The 18099-nt window shown below is 41.7% G+C and overlaps 1 protein-coding gene across 3 annotated transcripts in view; it reads left to right on the top strand.

Annotated features, from left to right (window-relative positions):
- Window positions 1-18099, top strand: part of uvssa (UV-stimulated scaffold protein A) — a 109439-nt gene that overhangs the window by 68109 nt on the left and 23231 nt on the right. The window contains exons 10-14 of one of the 3 annotated variants that reach the window (XM_084352858.1): window positions 3703-3907; window positions 7405-7536; window positions 8011-8194; window positions 8341-8443; window positions 17633-17857. In XM_084352858.1, coding sequence (XP_084208984.1) covers window positions 3703-3907; window positions 7405-7536; window positions 8011-8194; window positions 8341-8443; window positions 17633-17646 — 638 coding nt within the window. In that variant the 3' untranslated portion in view covers window positions 17647-17857. Of the gene's footprint in view, window positions 1-3702; window positions 3908-7404; window positions 7537-8010; window positions 8195-8340; window positions 8444-8524; window positions 8789-17632; window positions 17858-18099 lie in introns of those variants that run through there. The other 2 variants (XM_084352857.1, XM_084352856.1) reach the window with 2 other exon arrangements.

Genomic DNA, 18099 nt, shown 5'->3' with positions numbered 1-18099 from the left:
AAATCATCAAACGTTTGCTTGTCTAACTCACCTTGAAAACATTTATCTGTTTTGAAGAAGTATAAACGGCTCATTAGTCATGATATTAAACTTTGCGAGTTTGTACTATTACAGTGTATCTGTGTATCAGTGTATATTTTGCCTTACTTTTAAGCACTGGAGTCAGTTCTTCCTGGCTCCCATCGGTCTCTTGATAAACTCTGATGCTTCCATGGGCGTGTTGAATCGGTGGCGTCCTCCATTCCCCTGTTTCTCATATCCAGCTTCAGCTGTTTGAACGAGATCCTCCAGTCAATGACTTGCTTGGAGTAATCAGGGAAGATCATGATCTTGGCTCCTTGCCATGAGATCTGTCCTTTCTCTGGAGCTGCACGAAGTATCTCCTCTTTGACCTAGTAGCGAAGCATGATGGGCCGGGGCCGTTCTCCCTTCCGTTTGTCTCGTCTTGGCGGGCCGGCAGGTGTCCACAGGTGTTGGGAACTGGCACTCCAGCATGGCGGGGATCTCAAGTTGTAGAAATTGAATCATGTTTGTTTCCCTCTTTCAGCTCCGGTATGCCGAGGATTTTAATTTTGCAGCGCCGTCCTCTATTGTCCAGGTCATCTATGTGGTCTCTCAGTTTTTGTTATTCTCCTTGCATGGCCTCAATTTGATGTTTAGATGTATCCACATTGTTCTCTAGAGCAGCAACTCGTCCTTCTGCTTCATCCATACGGGAAGTCAGCGTATTCATTTTCCCCTCTATGTCTTCCACAGTCACCTTAATTTCTTTTGTGTCTTGTTCAGTATCTGTGTAGACACATGAATTGCCCTCATTTCTGAGGCCAGGAAAGGCTTATCGGCGGCCACATGTTGTGGGACATCTTCTGATGGTCTACTAAAGAAGGCATCCATGTGACGCGACGCCTCCTTACCTGATGAGCTTAACCACTTCTATGGCCGCTTTGACATGGACAACAAGGAGGTGGCCATCAAGGCTGTGCTTCCTGCAGACCACCAGACCCTCACACTCTCTTCCACCGACGTGCATGCGGCACTGATCAGGGTTAATGCACGGAAGGCTGCTGGTCCTGATGGTGTGCCTGGACGCGTCCTCAGGGCCCGTGCTGTGCAACTGACTGAGGTCTGGACTGAGATATTCAACCTGTCACTAGCCCAAGCAGCTGTCCCTGCGTGCTTCACAACCACCTCCATCGTGCCAGTGCCAAAACACTCCACTGCAGCGAGCCTTAATGACTTCCGCCCATTTGCAGTCACCCCCATCATCACAAAGTGCTTCGAGAGGCTGGTCCTGGCTCACCTCAAAACCAGTTTACCACCCACACTGGACCCCTTCCAATTTGCCTACCGCCAGAACAGGAGTATGGAAGATACCATCGCCACGGCGCTTCACTCCGCCCTCTCCCACCTAGACAACTGTAACACCTATGTGAGAATGCTGTTCATCGACTTCAGTTCAGCATTCAACGCCATCATCCCCTCCAAACTGATCACCAAACTCAGTGACCTGGGCATCAAAACCTCCCTCTGCAACTAGATTCTGGACTTCCTAACCAACAGACCACAGTCTGTTAGGTTAGATAACCACACCTCCCCAACCCTCACCCTGAGCACTGGTGTTCCACAAGGATGTGTGCTGAGCCCCCTCCTTTACTCCCTCTTCACCTACAACTGCACACCTGCACATGGTTCAAACACCATCGTTAAGTGTGCAGACGACACAACGGTGATTAGTCTCATCAGCAACAACGATGAGTCAGCCTACAGGGAGGAGGTCCAGCACCTAACAGTGTGGTGCGCCAACAATAACTTGACTCTCAACACCAAGAAGACCAAAGAGCTCATTGTGGACTACAGAAAGTCAAATGATGGCACAGACACCCCCATCCGTATCAACGGGACGGAGGTTGAACATGTCAGCAGCTTCAAGTTTCTGGGTATTCACATCTCTGAGGACCTCTCTTGGACCCACAACACCTCCACCCTGATCAAGAAGGCTCACCAGCATCTCTTCTTCCTGAGGAGACTAAAGAAGGTCCATCTGTCTCCTCAGATTCTGGTGAACTTCTACAGCTGCACCATCGAGAGCATCCTTACCAGCTGTGTCACAGTATGGTATGGCAACTGCTCTGTCTCTGACTGGAAAGCACTGCAGAGGGTGGTGAAAGCTGCCCAACGCATCACCAGTTCCTCACTCCCCTCCATCGAGTCTCCAGAGCAAACGATGTCTGCGAAAGGCGCTCAGCATCGTCAAAGACTGTTCCCACCACAACCACAGACTGTTCATCCTCCTCCCCTCTGGGAGGCGCTACAGGTCTCTCCGCACCCCGACCAGTAGGTTCAGGGGAAGCTTTTTCTCTGCGTCTGTCACCCTACTGAACTCCACACCCCGTGACAACAAACTGCACTCCACCCCCCCACACTCCTTCCCCCAGACTATTCTATACTTCATCTAAACCCCACCTTTAGTACTGCTATAACACTTGTATACTGTACACAACACTTATATACTGTACAAACTATCTTCCCTTAGTACTGCCAGTGATATTTATACACTGTACATACTGTACCTAGTCCTACTACACTCTATTTATTTATATACTGTACATATTGTAATATCTGTCTTTGATGCACTATTTATACTGTACATACTTTGCACTTTACTGCTTTTTGCACTTCTGGTTAGACGCTAACTGCATTTCATTCTAATCTAATCTAATCTAATCTAATCTAATCTAATCTAATCTCATGTCTTTGCTAGCTTTAGCTGGCTGCATTGGAGGCAAATCTTTGGGACACTGAGGCTTCCGAGGTTCTTGATTAGGCATTGACAATTAAGTTGTAGGGAGCTGACCAGTTATTTCTGTTGCTAACCACTGTTCTGCGTGCGAAGAGGTTGGAGTTATTATCAATACTCTATTATCTAGTGCCGAGTTTACAGAGCAACTTCCTCAAACTGCCATCTCCATCGAGAGTCCACATGATCCCCCAACTGTCCTGTTCTTAAAGGAGCCACGCCACTGTTTAACACCAGAGGCCAGGCTTGGTGGATGACATAAAAGTCCAAGATTCCACTGTAGTCCATTCTATTTTAGCAACACTTTACATTTTCATTTGTTTTTTTGAGTATAAGCACAAAATTAAGTGTTTTGACATATTTGTCAAAAATTATAAAACATTGTCAGGAAAGATCGTAAAAATACTACACTACACTACACACTTGGGGCTTCAAAAAAACTAATGTCCATTTATTCACTGATTTATTCATCTACCAAAATCCCTTTACACTGATATATTTTTAATTGCTTACGGTAAATACTGGTATGTGCGATTAATTTCGATTAATTAATCACAAAGCTGAATTTCTGCAATTGCTTGACAGCCCTAATTGTTATACTACCATGACAACACAAATTTCCATCCAAGCAGTAGAGAGAATGAGCAACTATAGTCCTACTGTTGAAACAGGAGAAGAGGAGGCCCACTGTATAGGGCAGAACATTTGCATAGTGTTTCACCGACCCCCCCCCACCCCCACCCCACCACCCCCCACCCCCACCTTTGCGGAGAATTTTATATTGATCTACGAATGTATGGATTAGATGACCCTAACACAGCAGAGAAACAATAGGCCAGCGAGGTGTGTTACATAACACTCAAGCATTCAGTATGATCTTAACATCCCCTTTTCTCTGTTCGCAGGTTTGGATCCGTCTCCTTCCACCTCAACAGCAACAGTCACAAAAAAAACTCCTGCTAAAAGACCTACAGCTCCCCCTGTGTCCTCCTCCTCCACCTCCTCAGCCAGACGGTTAAAACAACTGGCAGAGGAGGTGCAGGATCCAACATGTGCAGCTGCCACACTGCTCCTCCTCAGACAGAACCTTCCTCTGCCCACAGAACCAAGGTACACCCACTGACAAGTCCTGTCACTTTTCCTCTCACCTTATCTCTCAATTTCCTTCACCTTCTCTGACCTCTTTTCTCATGTTCTCAGCTCACCTCCACCTGCACCCACTCAGTGTGTCATGTCAGCCCCCTGGTCTAGCTTCCCACTTCACATCTCATAAGTCCATTCTGAACCCTAGGACCAATAATGAACCAAAAGCTGAGGCCAGGAAGAGAAAATATGTGTTACTATTGTTTATAGCCCATATAGATGTACTCTCACAACACTGAGAGGGACAGTACAGTGTCCTCCCCTGACCTGTTTTCTGTTATTTTAATAAATCACCTCAGTGACAGAAGTACAAGGCTGTGGCTAATACAATTTTGGTTTTCCCAAGTCTTTGAAAATTGTATTTCCAGTCAAACCCATTTTGTGAAGCTATCACTGCATGTAGTTAAAACTGTATGGCTTTTATTAGATAGCTATATTAGGCACAGTTACAATTTCACAGTGAGCAGTAATGTTTTAAGTCCTGATTTAAACAAGCTCACAGTTTTAGTGGACCTCAGGTATTCAGGAAGCTTGTCCCACAGCTGAGGAGCATAGAAACTAAAAGCTGCTTCACCTTGCTTGGTTTTGATCTTGGGAACACTAAGTAAACCTGTCCGAGCTGACCTGAAGGGTGCCAAAGGATAGATTCTAAAACCTACATCTACTTGTAGGTTTTAGAATCTATCCTTTGACACACAGGAAGCCTTTGCAGTGATTTAAGAGCCATGGTAATGTGCTCCACCTATTTGGTGTTAGTGAGGACTCTGGTGGCAGCATTCTGGACAAGCTGCAGCTGTCTGATTGATTTTTACTAAGACCTGTGAACACACCATTACAGTAGTCTAGCCTGCTAAAAATAAATGCATGAACAAGTCTTTCTGCATCTAGTTTTTATAATTCTTGCTTTGTTTAGGTGATAATACACTGATTTTGTAATTGTCCTAGAGTCTAACTAAGATTTCTAAGATTTCTTGCTTGATTTGTAGATGATTTTAGTGTCATGGATTCAAGGTGCACTCACTTTTAATCTTTCTTGATTGAGGCTGAAAACATTTTTTTTCAGTCTTTCTGTCTTCAGATGTAGAAAATTCTGGCTGATCCACTTACTGATTGTTCCATGCATTTATTCGGCAATTGTAAGGAGCTGTAGTCATGTGGTGACACTGTTATGTAAAGTTGTGTCATCCGCTAGTGTGGTAGGAGATGTAATGATATTCCATAAGCATCCATCTGAGTCCCCTTGCTCAGATGGATGGGCATGTGCAGTTGTGGTCAAAAGTTTACATCCACTTGTAAAGAACTACAACTCTCATTTTTCTGTGATTGAATGAGTGGAACACATACTACTTTGTCACAAAAAAACATTCATGAAGTTTGGTTCAATAATGAATTTATTAGTCTTCTGAAAATGTGGCCAAATCTGCTGGGTCAAAAATATACATACAACAAATTGAATGACCAATTTTAGTGATTGTAGAAATTTGTGTGAATCAAATTTGCTTTGTAGCATGGCTGCTTATCTTCTTGTTAGTGATTATGATTAGACTCAGCCACAACACTACAATGGGAAAGTTTAAGGAGCTCAGCATTGATCTGAAAGAGATCATTATTGATTTGAACAACTCAGGAAAGTCACTTGGAGCCATTTCAAAGCAGTCCCAAATTCAACTGTGCAAACAGTTGTTTGTAAGTATAAAGTACATGGCACAGTTGTCTCACTGCCATGATCAGAAAGCAACGCAAACTATCACCTGCTGCTGAGAGAAAATTGGTCAGGATGGTCAAGAGTCAATGAGAAACCACCAAAAAGCAAGTCTGCAATGAATTAGAAGCTGCTTGGAGACAGATATCAGTGTCTACTGTCAAGCATGTTTTGCATTGCCATGGGCTGAGAGGCTGCCATGCAAGAAAGAAGCACTTGCTCCAGATGCGGCACCTTAAAGCTCGACACTTTGCTGCTGATCACATGGACAAAGAAAAAACCTGCTGGAGGAAAACTCGGTGGTCAGATGAAACAAAAATTTAGTTGTTTGGCCACAATGACCAGCAATATGTTTGGAGGTGTGAAGGTGAGGCATTAACCCAAAGAACACCATACTTACTGTCAAGCATGGGTATTGGTAGTACTATGCTGTGGGGTTTGGCCAGTGGATCTGGTGGTTTAAAGAAATTAAATGCAATAATGACAAAGGAAGATTATCTCGAAATTCTTCAGGAAAACCTAAAATCATCAGCCAGAAGATTGATGATCCCAAACACACATCAAAAGTGGTAAAGGAATGGTTAAACCAGGCTGACTTCCTAACCAAATATTAGAATTACTGTATGTATATTTTTGGTCACATTTTCAGAAGACCTATAATAAATTCATCATTGAACCAAACTTCAAACTTTTTGTGACAAAGTAGTTTGTGTTCCACTCATTCCGTCACAGAACAATGAGAGCTGTAGAAATCATTGGAACTCAAGACTGCCATGATATACATGTTCTTTACAAGTGTATGTAAACTTTTGACCACGACTGTAGATGTTAAATAGAAGAAGTCCAAGAATAGACATGTGATTTTTGTTCACTCAGATTGATGATTACCAATTGACACAAAGTATTCCCTAGCTCTTGAGCCTATCAATCTTGAACCAATTAAGTATAGCACAAGAAAGTCCCATCCACTTTTCTAGTCTGTCTGTCATTATTTTATGGTCAACTGTGTCAAATGCAGCACTGACATATTGTAATACCAAAACTGAATTTTTCGATGTAGTTGATTAGACTCATGTAGAATAAGTTATGTATAATTCCAAGATACTTACATTTCAACTTGCTGAAGTTTCCTTCCCAGGGAAAAAGTCAATTTAATTGTGAAATTTATTGTGAGAGTGCTTGATATTTATCATACAAATCTCTACAGCATCATTAGAGATAGGTGATGTTACCCCGTGATGTTGCCAAAAGATAATTGACCTCTGGGAGCATGCATTAATATAGGCCCCAAGGGTCGACCCCCTAATGACCAGGCTAATTAGATCAACCTTACTGCCCTAGAGACTAGTGATGTTCAGCCACAGTCAGTTCATACATTTTTCATTTTTTGGTAATTTGGAAACTACACACTATACTACAGATTAGTCTCCTGCCCACACAGAGCAGTGCCACAGTCTGGTGGAGATCTCATACAGTATCTCCTGAAGTGTTTAACAATTAATGGGTGAAATTTTACTTTTACACAAATGAAAACGTGTTGGTGGTACTTGGTAAGGAACACACACTTATTCAGTCTCTCTCTCACACACAATACACACACACACACACACACACACACCATTTGATTGGTGCTGTCCAGGTTATCTGACTGTTCTCTTACTTTCAGTCAGTAAATATAAAGGTTTCTTGCACCCAAACTATAAGTTGAGTTTGTTCGTGCATGATGCTGGTTGAACTCTCCCTCCACATGTCTGTCCTCCAGCTGCAGCTCCTCAGCTCCCAGGTCAGAGCAGCCCAGTTCAGGGCAGGAGGCTGCTGATGCTCCTGTGGTTCCTTTTGGTTTGGACCTGTACTACTGGGGCCAGGAGCAGCCCAACGCTGGCAAGATCGTCAAGTAACACAGACATACACACACACACACACACACACACACACACACACACACACACACAAAGTCAATTATACACACAACTGTAAAGTTCAGTAAGTTGTATATTTTGGCATGGCATTCCTGATTTTATTTTGTTGGTGCTTTTTTCAAATGTATGAATGAATGTCAGTTCATATGTTTCAGTGTTTCATGCATGTGGAAGGAATTTACATCTGCAATTAAAGTTCCACTAGAATATGATAATAAACCCAACACCTGGAAATTAGATTTTAAGCTCTCCTTCTTTTTCTTCCATCTGTAGTCATAAACATTTTGCTATCCAGTGGTTGTTTAATCAGATATATTCTGTTTTTATAACACTATGTTTTATTTTATTAATCAGTTTTTCCAGATGGCAATAAAACCATCTTACCGATGTGGGTCTCTGAACACTGTGTAGAGCGATTGTTTTTTTTTGTTTCATTCTTTCTTGTACAGGTTGGCCTCTCAGCATCAGTTCTGGGTTCACGCTGAGGTAGAGGAGGAGGTGGAGAACAAGGAGCTCTTGGCAGAGAGCAAGAGCAGATACATCTCCTTCCCTGGAAGATTCATTCCTGTCAGCCATTACTGCAGAGCTCCATTGGGCAACGGAAGCTTGTGTCAGAGACAGGACCGCCTCAAGGTAACAGGATAAACACAAAGTGATACTAGAGGCATGTCTGTCTCCTTCTGTTTGCCATACTGTGTGTGTGTGTGTGTGTGTGTGTGTGTGTGTGTGTGTGTTTGCGTGTGTGTGTGCGCGCGTGCATGCATGCGTGTGTCCTCCAGTGTCCTTTCCATGGCCCGATCATTCCTCGAGACCAGGAGGGTCGACCCCTCAGGCAGGAGGACCAATTGAGAGAGGAGAGGAGGAAGAGGGAGGAGCAGCCTGGTAAGGGTTGAACACTCACATGCACACTGACAATTCCTGAACACCATAAACTGAAACTGAAATCTTTCTTGACCCTTTAAGACACAAAAGACTGCATTAGAAAGGTTTGAGCTGCATCCAAACATGCTGCCATGGTTCTGTGGTGGACAGTGTGTGCAAACACACATCGATAGCCAAAGGTAACTGCATGACGAGGATTGACTTTAGCTGTTGGAACCCTGTGTATTCAAAAGTACAGCATGCTTAAGCACATGTATCTGCAGGGAATATTGATGCTTTTAAGTATCTGTCTTTCCATTGGATCAGATAATACTGTATCTAATGAAAGTAACTAATTATTATTACCTTGATATAATACTGAGAAATACTGGTGGAAGTTCATGTTTGACCTCGGAAACAAAAGAAATCTCTGTAACTCAAATTCGACTTGCTTGGTTTTTCCTGGAGATTTTATCCACATTGGCTTGTTTAGTGAGCAACCTGAGGATGACCCTGAAACGTGGTGGAAAAACCAGTGGAAGAAAAGCTACTGTAGCAGGTGGACCTCGAGACAAATTTTTGTGTTTTGTTACTACCCATTGTAATTTTCCTCAGAAATCGTGTTGATGTGAACTGGCTCTGATGGATGGATGGATGAAAAATTAAGGGAACACTTTAATTCATACACGGATCATAACTCATTACTGATGTACATTGTATAAGTTGTTGAGAACAAAACTACATAACAAGGGTCAGTAGACACCAAGATCAACACATTGAGGGCTGGATTCAAAATCACACTGAAAATCGTAAGTAAAAAATTGAAATCACAGGCTGATCCAACTTGTGTGAATTTTATCACTGCAACTCAATTGGCGGATGGATGCACCAATGCATAATGTCCCATAGGTGCTCATTTGGATTTAGGTCAGGGGAACGAGAGGGCCAGTCAATGGCATCAATGCCTTCATCATCAGGGAACTGCCTACACACGTATTGTCCTGCACCAGGAGGAACCCAGGGCCCACTGCAGCAGCGTAAGTTCTGACAATCCCTTTTGAGGATTTCTTACTGGTACGTAATAGCAGACAGGGTACTGTTTGCTATGACATGGAGGTCTGTGCAACCCTCCAAGGATATGCCTCCCCAGACCATCACTGACCCCTCGCCAAACTGGTCATGCTGAATGATGTTACAGGCAGCATAACGTTCACCACGGCGTCTCCAGACTCTTTCACGCCTGTCACATGTGCTCAGTGTGAACCTGCTCTCAAGAGACAGGGCACAAATGGCGGAACTGCCAATTCTGGTGGTTCTCTCAGGAATGCCAAGTCGAGCCCTCATGCCACCCTCAAACTAGAGAAGAATCAGTCAGAAGGATAAGGAGAGAGCAATTGTATGTGGCCACCACATGCAAAACCATTCCCTGTTTGGGGGTTGTCTTGCTTTTGCCTCTCCATTGCACCTGGTGTCACTTTCATTTGCACCAAAGCAGGTGAAATTAATTCGCAATCATTTGTACTTCCTAAATGGACAGATTGATATCCTGAAGTGCAACTAACTTTGTTTTTCTAAGTGCTGCATCGTAGGCAACTGGACTTTTCAGTTTCTTGAAGGCATTATGTCATATCAGTTATGACTAACTGGAGGGGACTTTTAAACTCTGTGTGGGTGTGTCCTTGCAGAGTTGTTAAGGACACGTGTGAGCTCTGAGTTTCAGAGTTGTTAGGGCCACTTGTGGGTCATTGACCCAACCGGCTTTCATGTGGGTTGCTAGGGCTAGGTGAGCCCAAGTGTGAATGTTTGTTAAGCTGTCTAGGGAGGGAACTCAGTACTGCATTGTAGGTGGGTGATAAGTAATGTCTTAGGCCACCTCCTCTGTTCAAAGACGGTCGTTCCAGTTTGACATAGATGGGTTCCTTTACTCCTCTTTCAAACTATCTGTCTTCTCTGGCCAAGATGTTCACATTGTTGTCCTCAAAGGAATGATTTTTCTCCTTCAGATGTTTGTTTTATACTGTGATGATTAAGTGTTCCCTTAATTTTTTTGAGCAGTGTGTTTTCCTTTTCATACAAGAATAATAACAGTATGTATGTCACAGCCCAGAGTGCTTCCCAGATGGGATAGACTGATTATCGGCATTCAAGAACCTCAATATTGTACTTAAAAGGACATTAGATAAGATTCAAAGTTGGTCCGATCCTAGTGGCAGTTAAGCGACGTGTAGTCAGCATTCTGCTGTTCGCTCTCGCAGTCGTGCTCGCACTCCTTGGGCGTGAGCGAGCATCCCCCAAAAAACCTACATCACTGCACGAGATTGACCAGCATCATGTTGATAGAAGAGGTAAGTAAAGTCGCACTTTTTACTCTTTGACAATCAATTAGATTTTGTATTTATTAACCTTAACATCATTATTAGCTTGTTGGCAAGCACATTATAAGGTAGGGTTGTTTATGTTGAACTTATCACTTCTTGCATGATACTGTACATTCACATGAGATCTTGGCGTTGACTTGCTAGCATAGTCAGCTTTATCAATGGCTGTTTTTTTTTGTTTTTTTTGAACAGTCTGTTTATTGAGTGTCACATATTACAAAACCAATAGTGTTCTGATTACAGATCTAAATACAGTATACCCCAGAACAGATACCGCCCCCCCACCCCCATCCCTCCGGCACCCAGCCCCAGCAGAAGGACATGCATAGTTAAAAGTAAATTAAAGACAAAGACAAAGAAAAGGAAAAAAAATAAAAAAAATAAAAAATTAATAAATTAGTAAAAAAAAATGATAATAATGATGATGATGATGGTGACAGAGGAAAAGAAAAGGTAGGTACATAAATAAGCAAGTGAATAAATTAATGTATGAATAGATACAAATAAATAGGTAATAACAGTTGTAATACTCAATAAAATAAATAAATAGACTAATAAGATCAATAAAGAAGCATAGATATCTGAGTTGGCAGGTAGTAGGAAATATAAATCAATTAAAAATAAATAAATAAGTTAGTAATAATAAAGAATATATAATAATAATAATAACAAATATATATACACATACATACACATACCCATATATATATATATATATATATATAAAAAATTAATGAGTAAAAAAATAATAATTAAAAAAAACCAAAAAAAAAAAACCACAGGCTCGGCATTGCAGTTCTCAGTTCACAGTGATCAGACATCTTGTGCTATTAACATAAGACAGAAAGGGATTCCAGGTCTTCTCAAATAAGACATCCTTTCCAATCAGAGTCAGTCTAATTTTTTCTAATTTAAGAAAATAAAGCACCTCCTTAACCCAGTTTGTATAGGTAGGTGGGACTGGGGATTTCCATTTTAACAGTATCAACCTCCTGGCCAGCAGAGTTGTGAATGCTATTAAATCCTTTTTAGCTGGAGAAAGAGTACGAGGGAAAGGCCATACACCAAATAGGGCAGTTAAGGCATTGGGAGTCACATCCCTATCAGTTACCTTGGATAAAGTACTAAAGATTTCAGACCAAAATCTAGTCAAAGAAGAGCAGCTCCAAAACATGTGAGAGTAATTTGCTGTGGCTTGTTGGCATCGATCACATAGTGGAGACACTGTATCGAACATTTCTGCGAGCCGGGCTTTAGTGTAGTGGGCTCGATGAAGGATTCGACATTGCATAAAGCTGTGACCAGCACATATTGAAGACTTATGTACTCTCTGCAAAATCTCTTCCCAAATATCATCAATAATCACCCCTCCCAAATCTGTCTCCCAAACTGTTTTAAGTACAACAGAAGAGCCTGGACAAAGACTATAAATATTTGAATAAATAGAGGAGATTGCCCCCTTTAATGATGAGAGAGGCTTCAGAAAAATCTCAAAATCTGAAGATTTGGGAAGAGAAGGGAATCCTGGGAATGAGCCACGGACAAAATTTCGGACTTCGAGGTATCTAAAAAAATGTTCTTTAGGAAGCAAAAATTTATTTACCAATTGTTGAAAAGAAGCAAAAATAGAATTTACATACAGGTCTTTAATAGTTTTTATGCCCAGCCTAGCCCATATAGAGAAGGTGCTATCCAATAACGATGGGGGAAAAATAGGATTTGCTGCAAGTGGAGCCTCAGTTGAAAGAGTTTGAAGGCGAAAATGACGTCTAAACTGAGTCCAAATTTTAATACTGGAGGCAACTATCACATTCTTAGTGTGACCAGAAGTAGAAAAAGACAAGGGCGAATACAGTAACGCTTTCAATGACGCCGGCTGAACTGAATTTGCTTCCAAAATCAACCATGATGGGGGGACCTCAGTATCTCCATAGCTAACCCAATAGTTCAGATTTCTAATGTTTGTTGCCCAATAATAGTAGAGGAGGTTTGGTAACACCATTCCGCCCAAAGCTTTGGGCCTCTGTAAAACTTGTAGACGCAACCTAGGAGTTTTCTTGTTCCAAATAAAATCTAAAATAAGACTGTCTACTTTACGGAAAAAGGAAAGAGGAAGGAAGATAGGAATGCATTGGAATAAATATAAAAAGCGCGGGAAGATGTTCATTTTAATTGCATTGATTCTGGCAGCTATGGAGAGATTTAGTAGGGACCATCGCTCAAAATCTTGTTTAATTTTGGTGAGCAGAGAGAGGAAATTTTTCTTATAGAGATTAACCAATGTTTTGGCAACATATACTCCAAGATAAACAAAGCCAGTGTTCGCTACCTTAAATGGCAAATTTTGAAGCTGAAGCAAATTATCATTTACCTCTCCATTAACAGTAAGCATTTCACTTTTACTAAGATTAAGTTTATATCCGGAGAATCTACTAAATTTGTCTAGGACTGAAAGGGCTGCAGGAATAGAACGTGACAGATTAGACAAAAGCAACAGAAGATCATCCGCATACAGCGCCACCTTCAGCTCTACACCATTTCTGGTTATACCACATTTATCAGGATGAGACCGCAAAGCAATTGACAGAGGCTCCATCACGATAGCAAATAAGAGCGGACTCAACGGGCAGCCCTGCCTTGTAGAACGATGTAAGCGAAAGTATTCCGAATTTGTGCCATTTTTCCTGACCATGGCCTGAGGAGAGGCATATAATAACCTAACCCATGAAACAAATTTTTCCCCAAAGCCAAATTTCCCCAAAGTAAAAAAAAGATAATCCCACTCTACTCTGTCACGCCTTCTCGGCGTCCAGAGCTATCAGAGCTTCTGGGAGAGCATTTGAAGGAGGATTATAGACCACATTAAACACCCTTCTAAGATTGAAAAAGGAGTGTCTATTACGTATAAACCCAGTTTGGTCCAAAGATATAATTGTAGGCAAGACACTTCTAAGCGTCTGGCTAATAACTTGGACAATAATTTGAAGTTGACATTCAGCAGACTAATGGGTCGATATGAACCGCATGAAAGTGGGTCTTTACCTTTCTTTAGAAGCAGAGAAATGCAAGGCTTGATTTAGGGTGTGGGGAAGTGTGCCTGAATTATAAGACTCAGTGAACATCTCTAACAGGTGTGGGGCCAGTTGTTTCCAGAATGTTTTATAAAACTCGGCCGGAAAGCCATCTGGGCCTGGACTTTTACCACTTTGTAATGATTTAACTGCCGCCTCAAGTTCAACTGCTGTGATAGGATGTTCCAGTTCCTCAGCTGCAACTCGATCCAGATTGGGAGTATTAAACCTATCAAAGAAGGAGATCATTTTGCAGAAGTATAAGGACAATCAGATGAATATAGTAATTTATAGAATTCCATAAAAGTTTTATTGATTTCCAAAGGGTCCAGTCTCAATTTGAGGAATTAACTGAGATGCAGAAATTTGACGTAGTCGATGGGCCAAGAGTTTACTAGTCTTATTACCCTGTTCACAAAATTTGGATCTTGATTGTAATAAAAGTTCAGTAGTGTGCTGTGACATGATAAGATCATATTCAGCTTGTAAAGTCATCCGCTCCTTGTAAGTATCTGGTAATTTTGAGACTGCGTATAAAGAATCTAAGAGTGCGATGCGTTGAGAAAGCTTGGCTAACTTCTCTTTTCTAGATTTTCTCTGATGAGCCTTATAAGAAATTATCTCCCCTCTGATAAAAGCCTTCATTGTTTCCCACAGCCCTGAGGCTGTTACTTCTGGAGTTTTGTTGACCTGAAAAAAGAAATCCAACTGCTCTGCAACAAATTTAATAAAGTCTGTATCTAACAACAAATGTGTATCTAAGCGGCATGGTGGTCTTGCATTCCTTCTGAAAATAAACATTCATAGGAATGGAGGCATGGTCCGAAACCACGATTGAATTGTATTTGCAGCCGGAAATTGAGGATAACAACTTGTTATTCACTAAAAAAAAATCAATTCGTGTGTAGGTACGGTGAATGTGAGAGAAAAAAGAGTATTCCCTACTATCCGGATTGAAAAAACGCCAAGGGTCAACAACATTAAACTCTTTCATAAAGGCTTGAATCACTTTGCTCGACTTTGACTGAGTAGCTGAGGTTGGGGAAGAACGATCTAAGGATGGATTTATCCAGCAGGTAAAGTCTCCACCTAAAATTAAATCATACATGGACAAGTCAGGAAGCATTGAGAAAACCTGTCTAAAAAAAGACTCATCATCCCAGTTGGGGGCGTAAACATTAGCAAGAGTCACTTTTACATCAAAAATGTGTCCTATGACAGCTATAAACCTGCCATCAGAATCAGAGATCGTTTTAACATGAACAAAAGGAATATCTCTATGTAAAAGAATAGCAACGCCTCTTGATCTACTGGAAAATGAGGAATGATATATTTTCCCGACCCAGCTCTTCTTCAGTCTAACACTATCTATCTCTTTTAAATGGGTTTCCTGCAAGTATATAATATGAGCATCCAGGTGGCGCAAGTAGTGCAACACCTTACTACGCTTAATTGGATTATTTAGACCCTTACAGTTTAAACTTACAAATCTAACATCTCCACCCACACTGGATAGTGTTCTCTTAACCTGAGCCATTAAAGGACAAAGAATTCAGTATGTAAAAAGAAAAAAGGAAAAAGGGAGAGAAACAAAACAAACAAACAAAAAAAAAAACCCTCTCCATACATCTGAAAAAGTAGCGTAGGTGCCAGTCATTACCCCGAAAAACACGAACAACCCCCCCAGATTCGAACAAACCACCCCACCTTCCTCCTCACTTAGCAGAAGCATCCAAACAATGATGCGTGCTACTTTACCCCACATTGAAATGAAACCTGTCGTTATCAGCAGCTTAACCGTGCTACTAAACGACCTCAGGGAGCGTGGATATGTGCTGTCCCAAAATACAAATAAAAAATAAACAAAAAAAAGGTGCCATGGATAATAATAAAGAAAGAAGAAAAAAAGAAAAAGAACTGGTTCAAAAGCACTGCATCAGTCAAAAACATCCTCATAAGTAGAGACTGACAGAGAGAAATATAACAATAAAAATAGAAAATAGCACCAATATGCTCTATAAGTGGAGCAATAAAAATTTACAGACAGTTCACCATACTATAGTCAGTCCCTGGATAAAATAACAGCAGCATAAATGTTACCTGCTAAATATGCAGCCTATTGCCGCAGAAATACAAACCGAACCAGCAAGCGCTGGAGGATTTCAGAGTCAGTCACTCTCCGGGGCCGGGATTCTTCCTGAGTCTCTTGTTGACGAACTCCAGGGCCTGGTCCGGGTCTTCAAATCTGTAGGACTGGCCATCGGACATGGTGATGTGTAGAGTAGCCGGGTACCGGAGGCCGAATTTAACGTTAGCACAGGCATGGAGCTCCCTCTTCACCTGGACAAAAGCCGCCCTCCGCTTGGCCACAGTCAGTGTAAAGTCCGGGAAAATGTGCACCCGTTTCCCGTTGTGTAGCAGGGGGGAGCTCTGTCCAGCGCGGCGCAGAATATCGTTCCTCGTTTGAAATTGTGTCACCCTGATGACCATCGGGCGAGGTGGTTCTCCCTCCTTTGGTTTAGCAAGCAACTTGCGGTGGGCCCTGTCAAGCCCGGGAAACCCGTCGAGTCCCAACAAAGCCATTAAAAGTTTGCCAATAAATTCTGTAGGTTGAGGACCCTCGGTTCCCTCAGGCAAACCCACTAGCCGAATGTTATGCCATCTTGAGCGTGCCTCAAGTTCTTCACATTTCTTGCCCAGAGACTCCACCGTAGCAGATAGCTTGGTGATATTCACCTGCATGCTAGTTAGCTGGTCTGAGTGCTCGTTAGCGCAGCGCTCCAAGTCACTAATAGTTCCACTTTGCAGGGAGACTTTTTCTTGCAGTGGTTTAAGAGCAGTCGCCACCTCCTTCTTAACTAGCTCTGATATGATTGACTCGAATTTTGTCACAATTTCAGTTTGTTGGTCGTCCATCATTACCTTAATGCTGCGTAGCATCTCCTCATTAGCACTCGGCCTCTCAGGTAATTCGGGCTCCGAGGCCTGTTGCGGCCTGTTTCGCAGACTCATCGGTAGACTCATTTTTCGACCGGCCGCTCGACAAAAATGCTGGTTCGGCTCTCAAGATGCAGGGCTCCTAAAAACCACTTGGTCACCTCGAAGTTGCGGACAGTGGACAAACTTAAAATGATATTAAAACTATATTATAATCACATTCCCGAGGAGCGACCGAAAAACACGTCCTACATCGTTCGCGTCTTCCAGTTCCATCAATGGCTGTTTTGTCTAGCTTTCAGCGTGAGCCTCAGCAGTGTCAGCACAGCTGAATTTGCTGCATGTTAACGCTAACGTTTAGTGAACTAGTTAGATGGCATATTGTAGCCTAATTATAGAGTTGCCACTCTTCTTTATTTTCAATTACAACTCTCATTTAGCTGAATAGATGCGCTAATGTTTCAGTGTAATACAATAGACTACATTTTCAACTAACTGTACTGAATTGGTCTCGAAGTTTGTTGAGACAAAGACAATCCTCAGTCAATCAAATGTTATTCATATAGCCCGAATTCACAAAACAATATGTCTCAGGTGACTTCACAACCTGTGCAGGTAACGGTAGAGTTACAGGTTCTGAAGAACATGCTGTAACAAAGTATATGTATTCACTATTTCTTGAGTAATAGTACGTTCCTTTGCTGTAGCCTATAAATATACTTACAATGTTTATTTTACTGTTACTGTAAATCAACATACATCAAATAGGGAACGTATCACAATGAAACATGCCATTTTATATACTGTCACTGTTTTTATGTCAGGATTCCAGTTCTGACGACTATGCAGCAGCCTGACAAAAGAAAGTATCATTACAGTGTATACTGCCAGTTCATCATCTGGCAACACAGACATCTGGGAGCTGGAAACCGGGCGGCGATACCAAGCTGTCTGACGGATAAGAGACAAATAAACCCCTTTGGAAATTACGTGGCTATAAAGAGGCACCCTTTAGGTGAAATCAAAAACTGTGTTCCGGTGTGACCTCATTACCTCAAGGGAAAAGTTAAAAAGTTTGTTATGAAAGAAAAGGAAAAGTACTGTAAGTTGTGTGAAAATGTGCTCAGCGTTCCAGTGTGAGTTCATTATCTTCAACGAAAAACTACCTTTTACTATTTTTTATACAAGCTCCTTTATTTAAAAAACAAAAAAGTTAAGTTTTAACTGTTTTTTACAAGTTTGTCAAAAGTTATTTATAATAAAGAACTCTCTAAGCCATACTCTGAGGAAT

Source organism: Pagrus pagrus, assembly GCF_965226575.1.
Source record: "Pagrus pagrus genome assembly, chromosome: 5".
NCBI classification, from domain to species: domain Eukaryota; kingdom Metazoa; phylum Chordata; class Actinopteri; order Spariformes; family Sparidae; genus Pagrus; species Pagrus pagrus.
Note: the sequence above shows the minus strand (reverse complement) of the source record. Positions and strands in the feature narration are given on the sequence as shown.